Raw genomic sequence first — 21544 nt, 5'->3', positions numbered from 1 at the left:
TGTTTATATTGGCTTCTTATTATCACAAGAAGTTTGTGAGTAAACTAAGTCAGTAGTATCATGTCCTGACGATAAGAGAGTTAAGCTCTCCCAGTCCCTCCATCACTCCATTTCCCCCATCAAAAACCAAACAGGGAATATATATATATATATATATATATATAGAATGTTTATATATATATATAGAATGTTAAGTCTACTCCAACTCTTTTGTTCTACTGATACGATGGAGGTTCAGGGAGGCAAATAAAGTTTCAACTCCTGAAGCAAATAACTTTGTTCCCTTCATTTCAGGGTACTATTGATTTTAGGAAAGAAGGAAAAACTTCATTAACTATGTTATTTAATGAAATATATGAGGTCTTTCCAGAAGGTATCCAGCCATGTAATATGAAAAATAGAGATATTTATTGAAGAAGATACAAGATACAAGGAACATTGTACATAGAACAATGATGCCTCAGTCCCCTTCAAAGTAGGCACCTTAAGGCCTCACCCAGTTCTCCCAATCACCATCAGCTGCTCTGTTGTATTTTCCTGAATCTCATCGACGGTCTGAAATCTCTTCCCTTTCAAAGGTGATTTTAGTTTTGGGAAAAGCCAGAAGTTGCAGGGCACCAAATCTGGGCTGTATGGGGGCATGAGTTACCTGGGCGATTTGGTGTTTCACCAAAAAATTCTGCACAGATGTGATGCATGAGCAGGCACATTGTCACGATGAAGCTGCCCATCACCACTTGCCCATAGCTGTGACCTTCTGAATCACCCAAATAGTTTCCATGGAGGAATATTTAGGCTTAATGCAAAATGTGATGCAGATTTGTTGCTCTACTCATTCAGTCATTTTGAATGTGACAGCCACACAGTACACATGCTCACTCAATGGTGTCTACCACCCCCACAAACTAGTACGGTGAAGTCATCATTGTTCACACATGCACATTCCAGTCCACTCTCCCTGGCTGCCAGGTTACATCAATGTTGCGCAAACCATTCTCATTATATTAACAATGTCTGGACTTTTTCCTGACAGGCCTCATACATGTTGAGTTCACACTTGTTAAAATATTTTAAAGTATGCAACTTAGGGTAGAGTTGTAGCAGAAAGGAGTTGGAGTCGGGTCACCTGTCTCCCAAGACAGCTCACTCTATCCCAAGCCTTGGAGGTTCTCAGATTGAACTTTAAAGATAGGTCTTAGAGTCACCCTCCTTGGTCTCAAAGTACATTGCCAACCCCTCAGCTCCCGCCTTGCCCATGTGCCCTACTGCTCCCTGTTCCATTGGACAAGATTATTTCTGTGATGGACAGAAGATTGCAAATAGAACCTCATGCCTGGTTCTACTTCAAGACCTTCAGTCCCATGGCCAGCCCCCCTTATCAGCCACCACACCCAGCCCCGTTCCATTTCCTTCTCATTCCAGAGTATTTCAATCTCCTAAATATCCAGGGACTAGCCCAGTGGTTCTCAAGCATGGTTATACTTAGTGTCCTATCCCTTGGAAAATCTGATTCCATATACCTGCAGTGAGAGACCTGGGCCACCTGTGTTTTAACTACTCTGGTGATTTTAATGCAGCTATCCACCTGATCAGTATTTTGCAACCAATGCTGAATATTTTAGTGCTTTTCAAATTAATTGTGCCTTTAGGTCTCCTGAGGATCTTGTTAAAAGGCAGATTCTGATTCAGTTGGTCTAGGGTAGACCCTAGAGTCTAGATTTTTAACAGGTAAAGCTCCGTTTCTCTTATTTGCCTTAGAAAGCAATTTGGAATGTCCCTCTCTGTGGTACTTTGGTGTCAGAAAACCTCTATCACTGGTGTTAGAGCCAGGTTTTAATATTTTATCACCCTGAAAATTGCCTAAATATGTGGAGACAAATGATATTGCCAACAGAGGAGGAGAGAAGCGTGGCTACTGTGCCGTTTCCTTTACTGGACACCATCAGATGGCTTTCATCATTGTGGCTGGAATCTGTCTCTGTCTGTACTTCCTGTTTCTGTGCTTCATGGTATTTCAGGTGTTTCGGAACATCAGTGGGAAGCAGTCCAGCCTGCCAGCCATGAGCAAAGTCCGGCGGCTACACTATGAGGTAAGCAAATCTCTTGGCTCATTCAGGAAATGGTACTCAATATCTCCTGCTTGATGTGTAAACACACGCACACACACACACCACCCTACATCTGGAGATTGGAAGCCTTTATTTTAATTACACATATAAAATGAGACATTTCTGTGTAATATAGGATCTTTGTGCAAAATAAGAGGTTAAATCCTACTCTGAGAAGCATCTAGCTGAACTATCTAAATCTTGGAGTTTACTGTGGTATAAATTTCTTTCTGTCCCCGGTGGGGAGTAAACTTGTCCAGCAGGTTCTTCAGCTTTGGAATGGAATGTAGGTGCATACTAGACGGGAGATTTGAGGGTGGTAGAATTGGAATTTGGCTTGGGGTGAGGCATTACTTAAGGTTCCCTTGCTGAGAATTAGCCTTTAGACTGGGGTTCAGCCTAGGTCAACTGATCTCCATCACAGTTCCCCTGAAATATCCAGCAGGTACTCAGATGTAGTTCAGGAATCTCGGTTTATAGATTATGTGCCTCATTCAACAGACACATTCAACATCCTCATATCTTTAATGCAGACAACACATTCTAAATTTATCAAGGATCCCTTTGGGCTCCTGCCAAAGTGGTGGTCCTTAGAGACATGGGCCTAATTCCTCTATGAAAAGAGAAACAGCAGAACCACAGGGTTTCTATATGCAGTGGATCTGTAATAAGAGGCATCCCTACCCCAAACAAATGTGCCCTTCAATCCTGCACTCGGAAACCCTGGGCACATTCTAAAGTTCTGTCTCTAGACCTAGAGTGACACATGAAAAAATTCAATCAGATCCACTTCATGTTGATTAATATGCATATTTCTTTTTGTTCACTGGAGCAGAATTTTATTGCAACTGCAGAAAACTTGGATCTGGTAACTTTGAACCCTTGTGGAGAAGCATAACCAGCTTAGCAGGGAAATTAGCAGCCTCGTGACGTGCTGTGAATATAATTTCCCAGGCTCTGGTATTACTGTTTCATGAGAGATAAGAACATAGGAAATATTTGGCCCAATACATTTTCAGCCACATTCACCTCTGCAGGAGAAATGTTACTATGTGAAATTATTTTACCATCTTTCTTAGAAACTTAGTTTTATAGAGTTCTTTAAAATTAGAGAGTTCAACTACTCTTTCCCTCTTTTCTCATAGGGGCTAATTTTCAGGTTCAAGTTCCTCATGCTCATCACCTTGGCCTGTGCTGCCATGACTGTCATCTTCTTCATTGTTAGTCAGGTAAGTGGACCCTGAGAGGTCAGGGTAGGAATGTGCCTGGACAGATGCTTCTACTCAACATGGAAAATTCTATAAAGCTACTGAGAAGGGAGCAGGGAAAGTATCATGCCGCACAGCTGATCAAGCCACATTCTTTCAACTTCAGTCTGGATCTTGTTATCATCTGGCCAGAGGTGGACGGAATTTTCCCTTTCAGTGCAGCCTCCTGAGAGGAAAAGTAGATTAAAAGCCTGCAGCCATATTGAAAAGCACTTGTTTCATTTACTTCAGAGAATGGACTTTTCAAGCCCTGTAGCAGAACACCAATAAGCAAGTGTTAATTTGATTTGATCCTTATCTAACATTAACATAGATCCTTTTACAGTCCATCAGCCATTCTTTGTAATAATTATATTGCCACTTAAACATGAAATGAAATTCAAAAGTCCCTCTGATAGAACCTTATCTTTCTGCTGGTTATTTCTAAAACTCAACACTTTTCTGTACTTGAAAATATTAATAATTCTAATGATTTTAAAATTTTGGACTTGTTTCAGAAAGTACTATTTACATCTAATGTATTATATATCTATTGTTGATTTGAGCTTCACAGAACTCCTCTAGGTAGGAATTGTTATCCCAGTTTGCTAGAATATGAAATCTAGTGGTCTTAGAGACATTTTTTACTTAATGCTGTTTTCTAGCAGTGTGAGGCTATGGACGGATTACTTAATAGTTTAAAGTTTTAATTGTTTTATCTGTTAAGTGAATATAATAATTGTACCACCACAGAAGGTGGCTATAAGGATCAAATAAAGTCAAGTTTGCAAAGTGCTTTGCACTGTGCCTGGCGCATTGTGAGCATGAGTAGGTGTGCCCTTATGAATAGCAAAAAGCATGAATGTTGTGCCAAAGGACATAGAATAAGTTAGGGACCAGAACCTAGTCCTTTTGACTTTTTTTTTTTTTTTACCAACTTCTCTGTCGTCCCCGTATTTGGCCAAACTTGAAAATGTTAGTAGTGCTCACAGAGCCTTAGGAGAAAACTTGCCCCATTCTGCTAGCAAGTTTCATTCCAGTACAGGGGCTCCTAAGGTTTTGTGCCATGAACCCCTTGGGTACCCTGGTGAATATTCTTTGAATATTTAAATGAGTAAAAAAACAAAACTTTGGATTTCAAAGGGAATAATACAGACATAGACAATAGATAGAATGTATTTGCAGTTATACATATCTATAACTGATATGAAAATATGATTTCTATTGGCAACAGAATTACAGGTAGTGCTAATATTATGAGGGTTTATTTTTCTATATTCATAATTGAAAGAAACAGTAACTTTCACTTAGAGACTAGTGAAAATAAAGATATCATTTTTTTCTCATTCTAGTTCACAGACCCCTTGAATTATATTGAGGACACCCAAGGGTGCCTCTAACCCAAGTTAGGAGTCCCTAGAGTCCTGTTGGCTATGCCCACTGGGCAGCATTAGTGTTGCTCCTGAGGGCTGAAGTGAATGTGGAAAAAAATAAAAAATATATACATATAGATCTTCATAAGTTCTGCTCACCACAGATGCCTTGACCTACAACAGTGCTGTGTTTGTATCAGACTGTTTGTTTATAAAACCTTGGAGCACTTCATTCACCACTCCAAATGCAGTAAAAATATTTCAAATTCTGAATGAGTTTTTTATTCAACCAGCTCAAACAAGTTGTGTGGGAGGCCCGACTTATCCCTTGGCTGATTCCCTCGTGTGACCAAAATGCTTTGCAGTCCTGCAGCCCTTTGGTAATGTGCTTAGTACAGCCAGTTCTGCCAGGCCGAGAGAAGGGTGCACGCTTGGAGAAGCATGACCTCAAGTAAGGTGGGCTGAGGAGTAAAAGGCAGTACCAAGATGTGTTCTCAGGAAGGACACCTTTGGTCCTAACACATGTTTCTGCCACTTAAGAAAGGTGCAGTCCTTTCCCGGAAGCCCCAGCCCATTTACCCTCTGTCTCTCCAGAGTCCCTGCTGTCTGAAGTCAAGAAGGGACATTTGGCTCGTGTTTAAGGCGGTTATATGTTGTCTGAATTTAACCTTGTACATGTTTGATCCGTGTACCTTTTTAAAGCAAAGGAGATCAGTCTTCCAAGAAGCAGAGTTTGTAGCTTTTCTTTTGAGTAAAAGATTAATATTCCATTGCCCCAGTATTTTCTAGCATAGCTCCAGCCTGTGGCTGACTTTTTATATCTGCTGTGACAGTTGGCCCAGAGTGGATTTCAACCCGAAGGGGGTAGCAATGAGGTCTTTTGGATTCCATTAGCTCTTCACATTCCTCCTGCTGGGTTATTTTTTAAGGCTTATTTATAGATATATAAGACGTTTTTGGGCATAGCTCTCAGTGTCCCAGGTACTGTATTAATACAGTCATCAGAGGATTTACTTTTTAATGTCATTTTGAAATGTCTCAGCAATGAGCTCACCTGAAAGAAAACCTATTGGGTAACTTTTTGAAATAGATCCCAGCCTTAGGTAAAAGGAATGTATTAAAACTCCCATTATAGTCTCGGGCTTGCTGGGAGAGCTTGCATTTAAGCCCCATGAAATATAATGCGAGGGGATCTCGCCAGGATATTGAAGCTCTGAGACCAGGAATGAAAGACCGGCTGACGGAAGCTGTGGAATGCAGTGACCTTGAGGCTTTGTAGCTGGGTACTGACGTGCAGTCTTTTAATGCCTGCCATTTTAATGGCCTCAGTCCTAGCAACCAAGCAGTGGCACATCACAGTCTGCGTGTTTTCAGCCCCTTCCCTCTGGAAGAGGAAGAGGTGTTCCATTTAGAGGTGACGGGCAGTAGGGAACACGAGTGCCATGCAGAGGAGAAGGTCACCAACCTTCACTAAGGGGACTCCCAGGTGCCTGACATTCAGGTCAAGCCATAAGCAGCAAACTCCCAGAGAGCCTGTCCCCAGCTCTTTTTTCGTTTGTGAGATCACTTCATTCTGTTACTTACAGAGGGAATGTTTCCAGTAAGAGAGTCTGTGTCTGAGATTTAGAAATCTTGTTGTTAAGTGGAATGTTGGTTGTCAAGACTACTGGGTGTAAAAGGGTTTGACCTTCACTTGGCTCCAGGGGTATAATTGGGTGGTTTCACACAGAAGTAAATTGTTCAAATGTGAAATCAGGAAAAACAGAAACTTTTAGAAATAAAAGTGGAAGAAAGATGATGTTCTTTCTATTTTCATTGGGGATCCCTGATTTTTCTCTCTGAAAGTTAAAATGAGGTGACTGTCACCTCTGCCTTGGCATTAATGAGGTTTTGGATTTACAAGGCCCGCTCTGTTGAGGCTGCTTATTGTGGTACACATTGGTGGGAATGCGCTCAGAGCTGAGGATGGCTCAGGCATGAATAATTGAGAGAAGAGGGGAAAACACAGTCGAATCTCCAAACAGCAGCGTGACACTGTATACAGTTTATGCAAATTCGACTCTTTGCCCTCAGCAGAAAATAATACTTTTAGAGATTACAAATTAAGTAGTATGGGTAATTCTGCAAGTTTATCTAAATGACGTGCACGTGTCTCAAAGCAAACACGAGAGGTGGGCATGAAAATGCTATTTCCTCGGTCTCAGCCGTGTGCCCCTCAGAGTATGAGCATCTCATTTGAGTGGTTCTATCGTATTTTGCATATATATCCCATTTATTATATATCATGCATTTATATCTAGACTATATAGTGCATATATAGTACTATGTAGATTTGAATAAACAAACCTGTGTGTATATATACTATATAAGCAATGTGCTTTGTGGTCAGTTAAGTGAATGTTCAAAAGAAATTTGACCTTGCACAATAGTTGCCTCATAATTTAACTTAAGAGACTCAGCCCTGTTTAAGATAATATTCTTGTTCTTACGTTGTATCAGGGTTAAGTGTACCTTCTTCAGAGTCAGAGCCATGACTTTCTGGCTGAGCAGTCCTGGGCAACATACTGCACCTCTCTGCGTCACAGTTTCCCCATGTGTTGAGTGGGAATATTACCTACCTACCTCATAGATTTGTTATTGAAACTAAATAATACCTTTCATGTAAAATTCTTAGTGTAGTGCCTGATAAACCATTGGCATTGAATAAATTTTAACTACTATTATCCTTGTTATTATTTTTTAAAATCTTAGCTTTGCTAATACCCGTTAACTTCATGTTTTAAATGAAGAAATATAATAGACAGAAATATTTAAATGAAATAACGTATTACCTATTGACCTCTTACTTTTAAGTGTAATTATTGTGATTTGCTAGGGACTGCAGTATTTTCTCTTGACTTTTCAATCAGATACTTCCTAAGCATGACTATTTCTATCCCCTTTCTACCTCCATGTATTTGCACTGGCCTTCCTGCACAGTCCTATACTTTCCCCATATTCATTCAGCAAACATCTGTCTGTCGAGCACCATTATGTAACAAGCGAGCAAGTGGGTATCCCCTTAGATCAGTCATGCCATTCCCAGCAAGAATCAATTTCAGCAAAATTGTTAGTCCTGAGTATTTCTAGTTTATGTCACAGGAAGTGGGGTCTCGTCACAGGCCAGCTATCTTAATAGAATAGAAAAAAACAACTGTCTCACTCTGTTTTTACCTATACTTCACCCAGCCTAGCTGCCCCTCCTTAATCACAGACAGAAGCATTCCCTCTGTGAGGACAGCAGGTGCATGTATTTACAGGAACCTAGGCTTCCTCTCCCCTTCCATTATATGCATTAAAAATTATAATAAGTATTTTCTAAGTACTGTGATTTTTATCAAGTGAAGCTATTCTGTACTTAAAAGTAAAAAGAATGACATCTGGAGACATTTCTAAGAAGTAAGCCCTAAATAGCTTGAATTCTGGTGCATTGTTCTAAAATCAGTAGTGGTTTTGAAATCCTTTGCCAAAAACATATGTGAGTATGTCATATAAAGTGAATTATTTCCCAAAATAACTAACAGCTCATGGTGGTAGTTTATGAATCACAAAAATGAAAAAAATTATGGATCACCACTGTCAAATTAAAATTGATAAGTCTAGAATCACTTAATCTGGTTAACTGACACCCCAGGTCTTTTAAAAAGAACTAGCTGCACTTACATCTGTACTTATGCCTGGGGCCCCAGTGGATTATGGGTTATAAAGAGGGTACCAAATGAATATAGGCCCAAAATCAGGAGGTGAAATCAACCTGTGGGTCACTAATATTTAGGTATAGTGTGCCGCCTTACACTTCACCTCCTAGAAGAAAGGGCTCCGAGGGATGGCTAATATAACCCCACCTTATTAAGCTATCACAGGAACATATGTCCAATACTTTCTTGTCTTCCCATATAGGAATTCCTGTAGCAAGCCGAAGTGGTCAAAATCATTTCGTTCATCTCAGAGCTGGCACAGATTATTAGTCATTCACCTCAGCAGTTCTGTGGAAAGTTTTTAGTGTAATCCACATGTCGTCAGACAGCTCTTAAAACAATTACCGAGTCATTAACATAGACAAAAGGGGCCTCAAAACATTCTTGCAGAATTGTAAAGCGCATGAAAGCTCATAATTACTTTTGTGAGTGACTTACATAGACTGACATGATATAAAAAAGATTTATTGAGTGTTTACTACATGCCAGGAAATTTCTAGAAGTATTTTAACTTAATTCTCCTCAATAGCCCTGCAAGTTCTTCTGCGTTTAAGGAAACTAAAGTTCAGAGTCTCCATCTTTACTTCTCCTAAACAGAGTGAGTGGTGGAATCTGGATTTGAATCTGGATCTCTGACATCAAGTCTGTGTCGTTCTGCTTCCCCACACTGCCCCACTCAGGAAGACTCACTCTAAGGATCCATTTGTCTTCATTGAGCCCCTGTGGTACATTAGGCACTGAAGATATGGCAGTAAACGAACCAGAGATGGTCTCTCTCTGCAGGGAGTTTACAGCCAGCTGAGAAGACAGATAACAGAGGAGGAATTATACGTGTAGTTAAGCGTTAGACTCCAATATAGTTTCTTTAAATTAGGGATAATGATGAACTGCTGTTTTAGGAAGGACACTCCCCAGGTGATGCTGGTGTGCAGCTGAGATGAAGCAGACTTTGTGCCTGACACATAGAGTAAGCCTGTAATTAACTTGTTCATACTAGTATGATTCAGATTAAAAAAATGGAGTCTTACCTGGCCTTTCACTGTTCCCACATGTAGAAGAGACTTGGTTTTTGTGTTGGTTGGTTCCTACATTGGTGCTGTGTTTCTTCTTGGCTCTAATTCAATGTCACTGTCCTTCTTCCGTAGGTTACTGAAGGCCATTGGAAGTGGGGCGGTGTCACAGTCCAAGTGAACAGTGCCTTTTTCACAGGCATCTATGGGATGTGGAACCTCTATGTCTTTGCTTTGATGTTCTTGTATGCACCATCCCATAAGAACTACGGGGATGACCAGTCTAATGGTGAGTTCTGGTCTCTTTAGAATAGCTCTATTTAGGATACGTAGGATTCTGTCTCTACAAGGTTTAAATAGCAAAGGCTCTGGGTTCCCCAGTCCAACTTTCCCTCCAGGTGTGAATGAGCATCCCTAAGAATTCCAGAACCATAAGACAAAAAGCCAGTGCGTGGCAGATACATCTTAAAGTCCTCATTTTTAAAAAATCTTTAACATACCCTGGGAATATTACAGTCTAGTCTAAAATACATCTCAGTTTTAGTACAGAAATTAAATTTGCTTTCCTCAATTTTTTGAGCAAAATTGACTGTTGAAAAGTATAACACATTCATTCTTCTAGCTTGAGAAGCATGATTCTGTGAAACTGGGTGGAATGCAACTGGGTCCTGAGAGCTGGAGATGGAGCTGGCTTTGTTCTTCTCCTGCTCCCTTTTTCTGCAAGGTTGTTGACATGTGTGCAAACTAATTGCTATCCTCCAGTCCCCACAGCCTTTCCCTCCCTAAGTGCTGGTATGTGCTGTCTTGATGCTACAGGGAACCTTAGAGAACTTACCCAGTCCGGTCATTTTGTAGATAAGAAAACTGAGGTCCAGAGAAGAAAAGGGCTTACCTGGGGTTTTTCTACCAGCCATGGCAGGAAGAAATGGATACCACTGTCTAAGGCAGTGCTGTTACCTTGGCATTGGTGGCCTGGTAAACATCTGTTCTGAGAGCTCCTTTTGCTTTGGATACTTGATTCTATACTATTTGGCTCCACCCTTATTCTTTTATATCTTTTTCACACCTGCTTTACCCAACTACGTGCTTGCTAGTCTCCAAATATAAAATGCTCTTTCTCAAGTCCAAGCCAGTGCTCCACACTCTGCCCCAGACCAGAGACCAGAGCTTCAGGGTCTGCCTGTCCACCATGGCACAAAGGGTTGGCCTTGCCTGTAGGGAGTGCTCAGTGAGTGCATGGTGAATTAATAGATTCCTATCCTGCCTCCATCTGGGGGTAATGAAACCCTACCCATCTTTTGGGCTCATTCAAAATGCTTCCTCCATTCTGAAACCTTTTCCTGATCACACCAGTTGGAGTTCAGCAAATTACATTCAATAGAGTGTTATAGCCATGGGATGTTAATAGGTTTTAGTAGTCAAAAAAGTTTGATAATCATTGGGTTTTTAATCAACATCAATGGGGTTTTTACTAAAAGACATCTTAATGCCTTTAGCCCATTAATATGTACTGGAAGTCATTTACAATGGGTGAGGGTAACAGCATTTCCCAAAACTATTAAATCATTTGGTGCTGGAACCCTTTTTCTAGGCAGTGTAACTTTTGGAACTAGTGTTCTAAGGAACAGGCCTGGGGGAAACGATTATGCTTTTCACCTGACATTCACTGTGCAGCTGTGGATGAGGCTGCCTGTCTCTGCTCTCTCCTGTTGGAACACTAACTCCCTAAGGGCAGGACTGGTTCTTAAGGATGGTTTTGAAAATGTTGAGCGAATTAATGCTTTAGAAGTAAGAGCTCTAGATTGGCTTTCACATCTCGCAGATGAGAGTTGGGTAGAAGGAGGTGGGCGGCGACATGAGAAATGAAGCAGGGAGAGGAGGCATCTGTGCTGAGAATTAGTGATGGAGGAATGGTCTCAACCATCATGTCTGCGGTACCGCACCTACCACTTCTGTGCAAGAGCGTCCTAGACGTCAGGCCTGCCTTCCTCCCTTCCTCCCTTCCTGCTCTTTGACTCTTGTCACACTCAGTATCGGGTTTACAACTTTGGCCATGGGCCCTGGGCAAAAGTGAAGAATTCTGACTTACCTGCCCAACTCTGGGTTTGATTTACGTTGTCTCTAGAAAGCTTGTGACCTAGGCAGCCTTTACTTCCTGCTGCTTCCTTTCCACTGCTAGCACTCAGGGCTTTACTAGATGCATGGAATATGGAAGCATGTAGTCTCTCCAGCAGTGGACCTCCATCACACCAGCAGGAAGGGATTATGGGCTTGTGAACAAGAATGGTGATTTCATCTCACAGGCATCCTGTTGGACTTTGACAGAAACCATATGGACCTGTCCTTGACTTGCGGGTATTAAGCAGGAATCTAAAAGATGGACCTCCTGCCTTCCGGGGAAATTCCACATAAAGCAATTGCTGGAGTTCCTGGAATATTGGGATGACCATTCTAATGGGTAATAATTATTGAGGACTGACCTGTGCTACAGCATATAAATTTTTCTGGTTGTTTTTGCTGTATGACTCTGGGCAAGCACATTAACTTCTCTGTATATCACATCTCCGAGTTGTGATCTCTTAGAGTCTTATGGCACCATGAAATTCTGTGGTTTTCTTTCTTCCTGATAGCAAGGAAGGGGCAGAAGAGCATCTCCTGTCATAAAGTGGCAGCCCAGGGAGTGATTCTGTCACAGGTAAGGGGTTTCCAAACACTTGTGAGCATTTGCCCAGCTCCAGCACTTTCAGGCGCATGGAAGGCCAGAGCTCTAGCCAACCCTGCAGAGATGGGATCGCTGTCTGCCAGCCTGTTTAGTCAGATGCTTGAGTGGTAGCCGGGTGTTAGGCAGCTCCCAGTAGGACTTCTTTCCCTGCACAACCGCTACCATCTTAGGCCTGAAACCTGACCCTTGAGAAGAGCACTTAATCTGTTTCCCACCCTCTTTTTTTGTTGTTGTTGAAGACAGCTTGAACTGAACTTCGCAGAAAGCTCAAAAACTAATTCTCAAGAGGAGGTCACCTCCCCTGAGTCTTTTACCAAGTGGTGTTTGGAAATGTTCATGGTTGTTTTAGATTGTCACTATGACTGGGACGTGCCATTGGCATTCAGTGACCAGGCTCTAAGTATGTTAAATGTCCTGCATTGAACAAACCAGTCCTTTGTAGTAAAGAACTGCCCTGTGTCTCATACCAACAGAGCACCTGTTGAAAAACATTCTTCAAACAGTTTAGTGGGCAGACTCTTTGGGGACCCTGTTCTGATCATAAACACAAAAGTCACACAATTTAGCAGTTCTATGATGTGACACAATCGGCCATGGCTGCAGAACAGCCCGTGGGGTTTCCAGACACTGGTGAGTTGGTTGCATCCCTAGCAGCAGGCTGTACCCTTGTCCCTGTGTGGTGCTGTGACCTGTGCACTGGGAATGGACTGTTTCAGGCTGGATTCTCTGATCATTTTTCTTCTCCACTCCTGTCCCTTTTCATCTCATCTGCCACCAAACCACACAGTGTACCCCAGCAATTACGGCACATCTGCCAAGATTTTGAAGCTCCTCTAAAAGACTAGTTTGGAATATACATTAAACCTAGAAAATGAACTGGTAGGGAAATATACTGTAGTTTCAAATTTTCTGGGTGGCATCTCTCCCCCTGCCCCAGCTTTTTCATGTTTCTTTTCCCTTCTTGTGGAAAGTTTTTATTTTTAAATTGGCTTGGACTCTTCCCTCTACTCCTTGATTTTAAGGTCCAGAGCCAAACATTCAGGTCTCTTGCATGAATCACGAGTGTGTCGCGCATCTTGCCTTCTGAGATGGATCCTCTGGAAGTAGATAGACCTCTGGAAAAGAAAGAACCACTGAGAAGTGTTGTTTTGTTTGGGAGGTAGAGAAAGATGTCAGGAGGGAGTGGTAGGGAAAGTGGGAGCAGAGCACATAGGTGTTTGCTTCACCCTAATGGTCAAGGCGTGAACAGAGAGAAAAAAAGCAGATGGCAGGTTCAGGAGAGGGTGGGTTTCCAAAGAACATTTTCTCTCATTATTTGTCTTTTATTGGGTCAAAAAGTGACCCTTAGAAAGGAGCCATGGGGCACCTCAGCCCTTAGCATTGTGCTGGATTTGATAAGATGGAGTGATGAGAAGCCCAACGGAGTGACAGAGACACAGTTCTTGTTCTCAGGGAGCTAGAGGTTTGGGATCGGAGACAAGACTTCCTCAGTTGCTTCCTGAAACATGGGACATGGCAGGACAGCTCCAGCCAGAATATTTTCATGTTTTCAGGAGCTGTTTGGTGCTGCAGAAGTGAGGAACTCTGGCTTTCTTCTTCTTGGTTGACTCACCATAGTTGCAGTGGTGCTGTATCATATTCACATAAATCATCTCATAAATGTGCATGCACATGTGTATGTATATGCTTATGTAATCATTTTATGTGTATATATGTATATACAAATATGTGTGTGTGTGTATATATATATATATATATATATATACACACACTTTTTTTTTTTTTTAAGTTTAACAAAGATGTTTTGGACTGCTTTCTTGCTAGGACTATTCCTGCTTTCTGCTCTTCTCTTGCTGCCTTTTCACTAAAGTTGTTCTTTTTACCTGTTTCCATAACAATTTGAATCATTCTGGATGTCTTCCCAGGCAGAAATGAATTTCAGCTGATGTTAGTTTTAGCCCTTAGCTTGGAGAGAAGGCACCGCCTCCCAGGGGCGCACCATCGATGCCCTGTACACACGACAATCTGTCCAAACCCCTCAGCCACCAATTCACGTGGGAGGAAAAAGTTGGTGCCCCTCAGGAAGTCAGACAATTCTTGATAATAGCTTTCATTCTTGTGTTCTTTCATCTAGAGAATTCTTGTCAGAAGGTTTTAGAAAAAAAAGCAAGAAATGGAATTCTTGACTGGATGACTATGATGAAGGGGACAGGAGACACTCTAATTGCCAACTGGTTCCTTTCTATTTCTATTCACACTGGATGTCTTCTGTCTGACACACTCATTCTGCTGGAAGCCACAGCAGCATCTCCGGGGCCCGTGCCTTGGTAGCTAGCTACCATGCTGCGACAGTTTTACTTCCGGAGGCTTCTGAGGTCTCATGCTGCTGGTCTCACAGGAAAGGTGGCTTTGGCTTTTGTTGCCTCTATAAATGTTCGGTTTGAGTTACAGGACTGTGTCAGTGGCTGCCTTTTATTGAGGTTTTCCCTGTGGTTACATGTGCAATGACTCACCCATGGCCAGCCTGGCTTCTCCTGATGTCTGTCATGGACTTGGTCTTACCACAAGGGCTAAACTCAGCCTTTTCCCATTCCCTAACAAAGATGGGACCTGGGTCACAGAATTACTGTCACCCCACTATGATAGGAGGTACCTCAGTCACCTCCTTGAGAGGACCTCTCTGCTTCTTTAAGGTATTAGTTGGGTGGGGCCCTGGGCTAGGTGGCTTAAATAACAGAAATGTGTTTATTTTATCACAATGCTGGAGGCCAGAAGTCCAAGATCAAGGTATCAGGAGGGTTAGTATCTTCTGAGGCTTCTCTTCTTGGTTTATAGGCAACTGTCTTCTCCCTGTGTCTTTGCAGAGTCTTCCCTCTGTGTGTGTCTGTATCCTAACTCCCTTTCTTATAAGAGACTGGTCATATTGGATTGGGGCCCATCCCAATACCTCTTATTAACTTAATTACCTCTTTAAAGATCCCTTCTCCAAATATAATCACATTCTGCGATATTGGGGGTTGGGACTTTGACACATGATTACAGGGTGGGGAATGCAATTCAGCCCACAGCACTAAGCATTCACTCACAACTTCTAGACTTTATTGTGCCCCCTCCTTGCAGTTGCCTGGCATTGAGGGTTTGGAGGTGCTGTGGAGGTGGCTGGGAAATGCCTCACTCCATGCCTGGTATAAACTGCCTCTACCGATTGAAAGGGATTGAGAGATGGCTGGACCCAGGATTCCCGAACCCTGTCCCACCGAGGCCACTCTGCCCCATCCCCCAGAAGGGATCACAAAAGCAAAATCATCCCAAGGCAGACCTGTTTTCCCTAAACCCCAGTGGGGAACACCGGTACTGGTGCCCTGGACTGGATCTAGCCATGCAGAGTAGAGCAGGGAGGAGCTAGACTGGCCTGTACCAGACAAATCTTGGTGGATGTTTTAATGAGCATTTACCACACCAGATCCTGTGCTGGGTACTCACATTCTTCAGGAAAGAAAAAAAAAAAATTAAGACCTAACATCCACTCTTTCATTAACACCCCAAATGTAGGAAGGATGTAATATTAGCAGCCATTTGCATGGAAATTATTTCGCTTTACAAATACTACACTCTCCTTGATTCTCTCATTCCACTGTGAACCAGAGACTTCATTACAGAGTTATCTCTTGAGCTTAGCTTTGAAGGTGAATGGGAAGGAGGTCAATGAGGGACTAGAAAAAATTCCACAGAAAAGAATGAAGTCAAGAATGGCATGAAAAGAACAAAAGCTTTGGAGGTAGACACAAATGATTTGGAATCCTGACTCCAGTATATACTGTCTGACCTCAAGTAAATATGAACTCATGGCATGGGACCGCTCTGGCTTCCATACCTGGGTAATGCAATATTCACTTGTCTTAGTTTTATAAGGAAAGAATTGGGTAGCCTTTCTAAATACTAGAAGACTGCTAGTCTCTCCAGGTCCTGTGAAACAATGTCAGAATTATCCTTCTTTTTACAAAAATAGTCACAGATACAAAAATTATTGTCATTGAAACGCTGCCCGTTTTTAGGAACTGTGCTTATCATTGTGTCGTGATGGTTCCGTGTATGTAGGTTTCTGGGTACCCAGTATGCATTTCAGGCAGTTGGAATCAAGCAGCAACTGTACTGGCGCTTCCTTGTGGCCATGATACCAAAAGTAGGGACCGTCAGTAGCCCTTTGAGATTAAAGCCCATGCCAGCGCTTGGTCTCACTTTCACAATGGTTAGAAAGAAACAAGCCTTTATCCTGCTGTTAATTAGCTGAGATGAACTGACGTTATAACCAGAGAAAGAAACTTCCTGCAAGCTGAAAAATTATTTTCCTTCCTTAATTTATTATTATTATTTTTTATCCTTCCCTGCCTCCCAAGTAAGAAACATATCACATTTTTGGAAGGGTTTTTTTGTCTTGGAAGGGAAGACTCTTTGAGCATGTTTGTGCACGATGCAGCAGGGCTGAGAGAGGGAGAGAACAGATGGAGCAAGACCTTGGCAGGAGAAGGGGGTTGATGGAATTTTGAGACAAATGGAGGGATCCCCACTCCTGCCATGTGACTGCCATATTCCTACATCCATTTCCTAAGAAGAAACAGTTGGCCTTCAAGGTACAATAGAACCATGCATGAATCGTAGATTTTGCTAGCCAGAGTTGCATAGATCTGTGTCCTCATCCCAGCTCTGCTGAGAGCAAGCTGCATCACGTCAGAGAGATTAATTGCCTACCTGAGCCTCAGTGTCTTCACATCTCATAAGGAAATACATGGCGTGCTAAAGCCCTAATAGTGCATATGGTAAATACTTGTATCACATGCACTGATAGTAAGGAGTGCTGTTACGCGCTGATATTATGTGCTATAAATTCTGTTTCATCAGATACATAAAGCCAAATTAACATCCTGAACCATTCACCCAAATTATTTTGTGTATGTATGACCATAATGCATCACATGTGCATTTTATCCTTTGCTGGCAGTCTCCTTGGCTGTTACTTACAAAGAGGCAGCATAGCCTAAAGGTTGAAAGCTTGGACGCAGGAGTCTCGCTGCTCCCCTTGGAATCTCACATCACTATTTACCAGCCTGGGCCCTGGACAAGTTGCTTAACCTCTGTGCCTCAGTCACTTCATCAACAGAATGGGAATGATGACAACATCCCCTCTGTCAAAGGGCTGGTATGAAGGTCAAATATGTTAATATTTGCAAAGTGTTTAGAACAGTGTCAGGCACATACTGTAATATAGGTACTTGTTAAATAAAGAAGCCAAAGTCATTTTGGCTGTTTCTTCAAATGATCTGTAGTTCCAGACACATTTTCTAGGGCCTGTTCATTGGAATCACATTTTAAGCTTAAAGAATTCACATTTTTGGTTCAAAACCTGAAGAAAATCATATCCATTCTAGTATCTATGTCTTCAAGGAAAGTGATTTCTTGGGGAAACACTTGGAGGTACCAGTGGGTTTACTGGGGTGGTCAGGACTCTCTTTGAAATGTTAATAACTCTCAGATGTGCAGCTGGTGAAACTGGCTTTGAACTTTTGATGGCTCATCCAGATACGCAAATTCAGAACTAGCTCTGACCAAGCAGCCTGCAGGGCCCACGTGTACGGTGACCAAGACACTGGTCCCGCCTACACAATCCTGGAGCTCGCAGGAAATTCAGAGTACATTTCTGGTCGTTTTTCCTTGAGAAGAAAACTCCTAATTGCTCCTAAATGTATTACCTGCAAGTACCCTACCCAATCTGTTGGGGATAGGCAGGTCCTGTTTTCACAAAGAGGGAATACTGCCTGCCCCGCCCCCTCCCAGGGGAGGTGGGTAGTGCTGGCTCAGCCCACAGCACAAGCCTTCTTCCCTTGGCCTAGTGTATATCTGGTGTATATCTGTTCCATCACCTGTGACAGTCACCTTACTTCCACCCCAGTTTCCTCATCTGTAAAGCTGGCACGATCAGCGTGCCACCTTGGAGGACTCCTGTGAGGATAAATACGACAAAGGATAAAAAGCATCGAGAACAGCGTCAGGCACCAAGGAAGCGCTCATTAAATGTTAGTAATGACTACAAATTATATAAGCAGTAAGCTGACTCGTCTCTCATTAATATCTCTTCTCTGGGAGACAAAAATGGATGAAATTACTGCACAGTCTGAGTGAAAAGGCTGGGTGTGAGGCCCAGGTGTTTGTGCCAGGTTTTCTCTGTCAACTCAGAATGTAGGAGAGGCATTGGGTGGTGGTTACTGAGATGAGACAGCTTTCTTCTCCTTCCTCCCTGAACATGTCTAACAACAAAATCCCTGTTTCAGGAGATCTGAGGGTCCACAGTGGGGAAGAACTCCAGCTCACCACCACTATCACCCACGTGGATGGACCCACCGAGATCTACAAGTTGACCCGCAAGGAAGCCCAGGAGTAGATGGCTGCAGTACCTGGCTGGGACTGTCCCCCACATCCCAGCCCTTCTAACTGGAGTGGGAAGCATGCCAGAGAGAGCTCACTGTGCAAACGAATGCTTGAATGCTCGTGTTTCTTAGCTGTGGTTTCTTGGACCAGTGGCATGGACGTCGTCACTCTGCCTTCTGACCATAGCTCTTGGAGGAAAGATTCTTGCAGCCACTAATGCATTGTATATGATAACAAAACCTCTGATATGACACATTTTCTGTGATCATTGTTAATTAGTGACATAGTAACATCTGTAGCAGGTGGTTAGTAAACCTCATGTGTTGGGGGTATACTGCTTGGGGGTGATTTAGGCCAGATGGGGTCTATATTGGAGTGGAATATTTGACTCCTTTTCCTGTTTTAGATTCTAGGATAGATTTCTAACATCCTTTGCAGTCCAAGATAGGCTGGCATCATAGTTTTTCACTCCTACTTCATGACCACTTTTTTTTTTTCCTATTTATATCACCAGGTAGCCTATTGAGTTAATATTTAAGTTGTCGATAGATATATGTCCCTATTTTTTATGGCGTACTATAAAATAACTGAATTTCATAAGATGGTCTGTTACACCTGGGGCATTTCAGCTTTGAAACCAAATCTGTCTATCCAATACTAACCGATCTGTTGGATGTGGGTTAGGTCTGAAAAGCGTTTTTAACCTCTTGCTTCAAATGTGTTTTCTTTTGATAAGATGTTTCAAATACTCTCCAAAACTGTAGATCGGATCATCTAAATAAACCTGTATGTATATTCACATATGTACATGCACACGTCATCCTCCTGCTCAGCCAGGATACACGCATGCAGATTCTTTGCCATGTCAAGTCTATGGGGTGGGGAGTGTGTAGGGGAAATAGCCTTATGAGAAATTAAAATATTTTGCCATCAAATCAAAGTGTTTGGGGGCAGTATCTATTTCTGGAAACAGGGAAACACTTTTTGTACAGGGTGGTTAACCTCCCAAGCCAGTCATGTGCAGCAACAAGGAGGGGGGGGTTACATGATTTAGAAGCAGATTCCCCCCTGCCCCTTCTTCCCACTTCCACAAATAGCCTGTTCAGTTGTATTTTATCTCTGCCCTTGGAGAGGCAGCATGGTACAGCAGAGAGAAAGAACCCAGGCTCTGAGTTTAGAAGGCAGTTTCCTGTCGAAAGTCTGTCATTTCTGCGTGTGGGCTTGTTGAAGCTGTCTGCCCTGGCCTGGGTGTGTCCTCCCCTGCAAACGGGCAGCCGTCAACTTGCACTGCTTTGTGGGGTTGCAGTGCCAATTAAATCAGTTAAGGTAGATAGAAATGAATTTGAAATGCTAAAGCGAGATGAATGTGTTCTTCCTAGAATCAAAAACAGTTTCATGAGCGTCCCGGTTTTCATACACCGCTGCCTGGAGGTCTGGGTTATGGTCTGTCTAACTCACCCACTCAGCACCCCCCCCCCCCACCACCACCACCCCACCCCCCGCCCCCTGATTCTGGCTAAAAGCATGGTCAACAGGGCAGAAGAAAATACTTCGGCTTTGACTATTCTCTCAGGCCTTTTCCGGTCCTGGTGAACCTGGGACGGTATGTGAACCAATTCACTCAACACCCACTTCTGGTCAACCAGTGTGGTGCCAAGAATCAAAGGTAGCTCGTGTCCCACAGTCCGGAAGGGGAGCTGAACTTAAAACATGGCAAGTGATCTCCTGTCCCACAGGGTGGAGGGAGAGGTTCTCCTGAGGACATGGGGAAAGGGCCTGAGCTAGACCTTAAGAAGATGTAAGAGTTCACCAGGACCCAAGGGCAAGGGGAACAGAAATACAGAAATCACGGAGGACATGAAGAATGGATAATGTTTAGATAAGTCTGCCCATCAGGCCTGACTGGCACACAGGAGTGGAAACAGCGGGAGATTAGCCCCGTGCACCCATGAGCCAGAATGAGAAGGGTATTTATACAACGTCCAGAGCCATAGGACTTGGGCTTAGGGTTTAGACAAGAGAAGTGATATGACCTGAATTACCACTGGAGCATGTGGGGGCTGAGCAGGCCCAGCAAAGAGCCTACAGAGGCTGGAACTAGGGCAACAGGTAAGGACATAAAGAGGAGGGAAATCATTATGGAGATAAAACTGGCAAGATTGGAGCGTCCTGAATGTGGGCCTCAGGAAAATCAAGGGCAGAGTCAATTTTAAGCCTTTGCTGGGTAGGGGAATGGGAGGGCCCCTTCCAGAATGGGAGAGATTCCTGGAGAGGTGTAAGTGGTTCTGGTATTTAAAGTTCTATAGGTTAAACCCAGGGGAGGACGTTCCATAGTACCAACCACTCCTCATCCTTTCCAGGTTATCTGCAGGTCTGCACTGTCTTGGCCTTTCTTGTCTCCCTTTTGTATATAAACATTAAATAAATAAATAAATAAATAAAGTTCTATAAGCAGTAACAGCCAACTCAAGCAAGCTCAGCCAGGAGAGGAACTTTACTAGAATTTTTCTCAACTTTATCATGTGTCCATGAAACAGTTGTAACCAGGAAGACTGGGAACTGCGACAGTTCTAAGGGACCCCGTCACCAAGAATTCATGGACCTTTTCCCTGCACAGTTCCGTTTACAATTAGCTCACGTCTTTGTCTCTCTCACTTTAAGACTAGGAGAAATCTTTGCGAGTGGCTCAACCTCAGATAGGTAGCTATCCCTGTGCCTGCCAATCAGCTGTGATAAAGAAGTCTGGTGGCTTTGAGCAGCTTACCCTGTGGACTGGGGTCAGTTTCCAAAGAGTGGAGAATCCATTTAGACCTGGACAAACAATCAGAACAGATCTACCACAATGGGCAAGATGATAGGTTTGGATTTGCCTGGGCTGGGTTTTAAAAGCCATCTTCTGGCTGAATTGACAAGCTAACAATTAG

At 42.8% G+C, this 21544-nt stretch overlaps 1 protein-coding gene across 3 annotated transcripts in view; it reads left to right on the top strand.

The window, feature by feature from the left end:
- Nucleotides 1–19560, top strand: part of WLS (Wnt ligand secretion mediator) — a 101484-nt gene extending 81924 nt beyond the window's left edge. For 2 of the 3 annotated variants that reach the window (XM_090269594.1, XM_090269596.1), the window contains exons 9-12: nucleotides 1947–2090; nucleotides 3254–3337; nucleotides 9611–9764; nucleotides 18524–19560. In XM_090269594.1, coding sequence (XP_090125720.1) covers nucleotides 1947–2090; nucleotides 3254–3337; nucleotides 9611–9764; nucleotides 18524–18633 — 492 coding nt within the window. In that variant the 3' untranslated portion in view covers nucleotides 18634–19560. Of the gene's footprint in view, nucleotides 1–1946; nucleotides 2091–3253; nucleotides 3338–9610; nucleotides 9765–12105; nucleotides 12171–18523 lie in introns of all 3 variants that reach the window. The other variant, XM_090269595.1, reaches the window with a different exon arrangement.
- Nucleotides 19561–21544: the final 1984 nt, after the last annotated feature.

The sequence above is a fragment of the Furipterus horrens genome, unplaced genomic scaffold (genome assembly GCF_987537825.1).
Source record: "Furipterus horrens unplaced genomic scaffold, mFurHor1.1.pri manual_scaffold_3, whole genome shotgun sequence".
In the NCBI taxonomy this organism is placed as follows: Eukaryota; Metazoa; Chordata; class Mammalia; order Chiroptera; family Furipteridae; genus Furipterus; species Furipterus horrens.
This window is presented reverse-complemented; position numbering and strand designations above follow the sequence as displayed.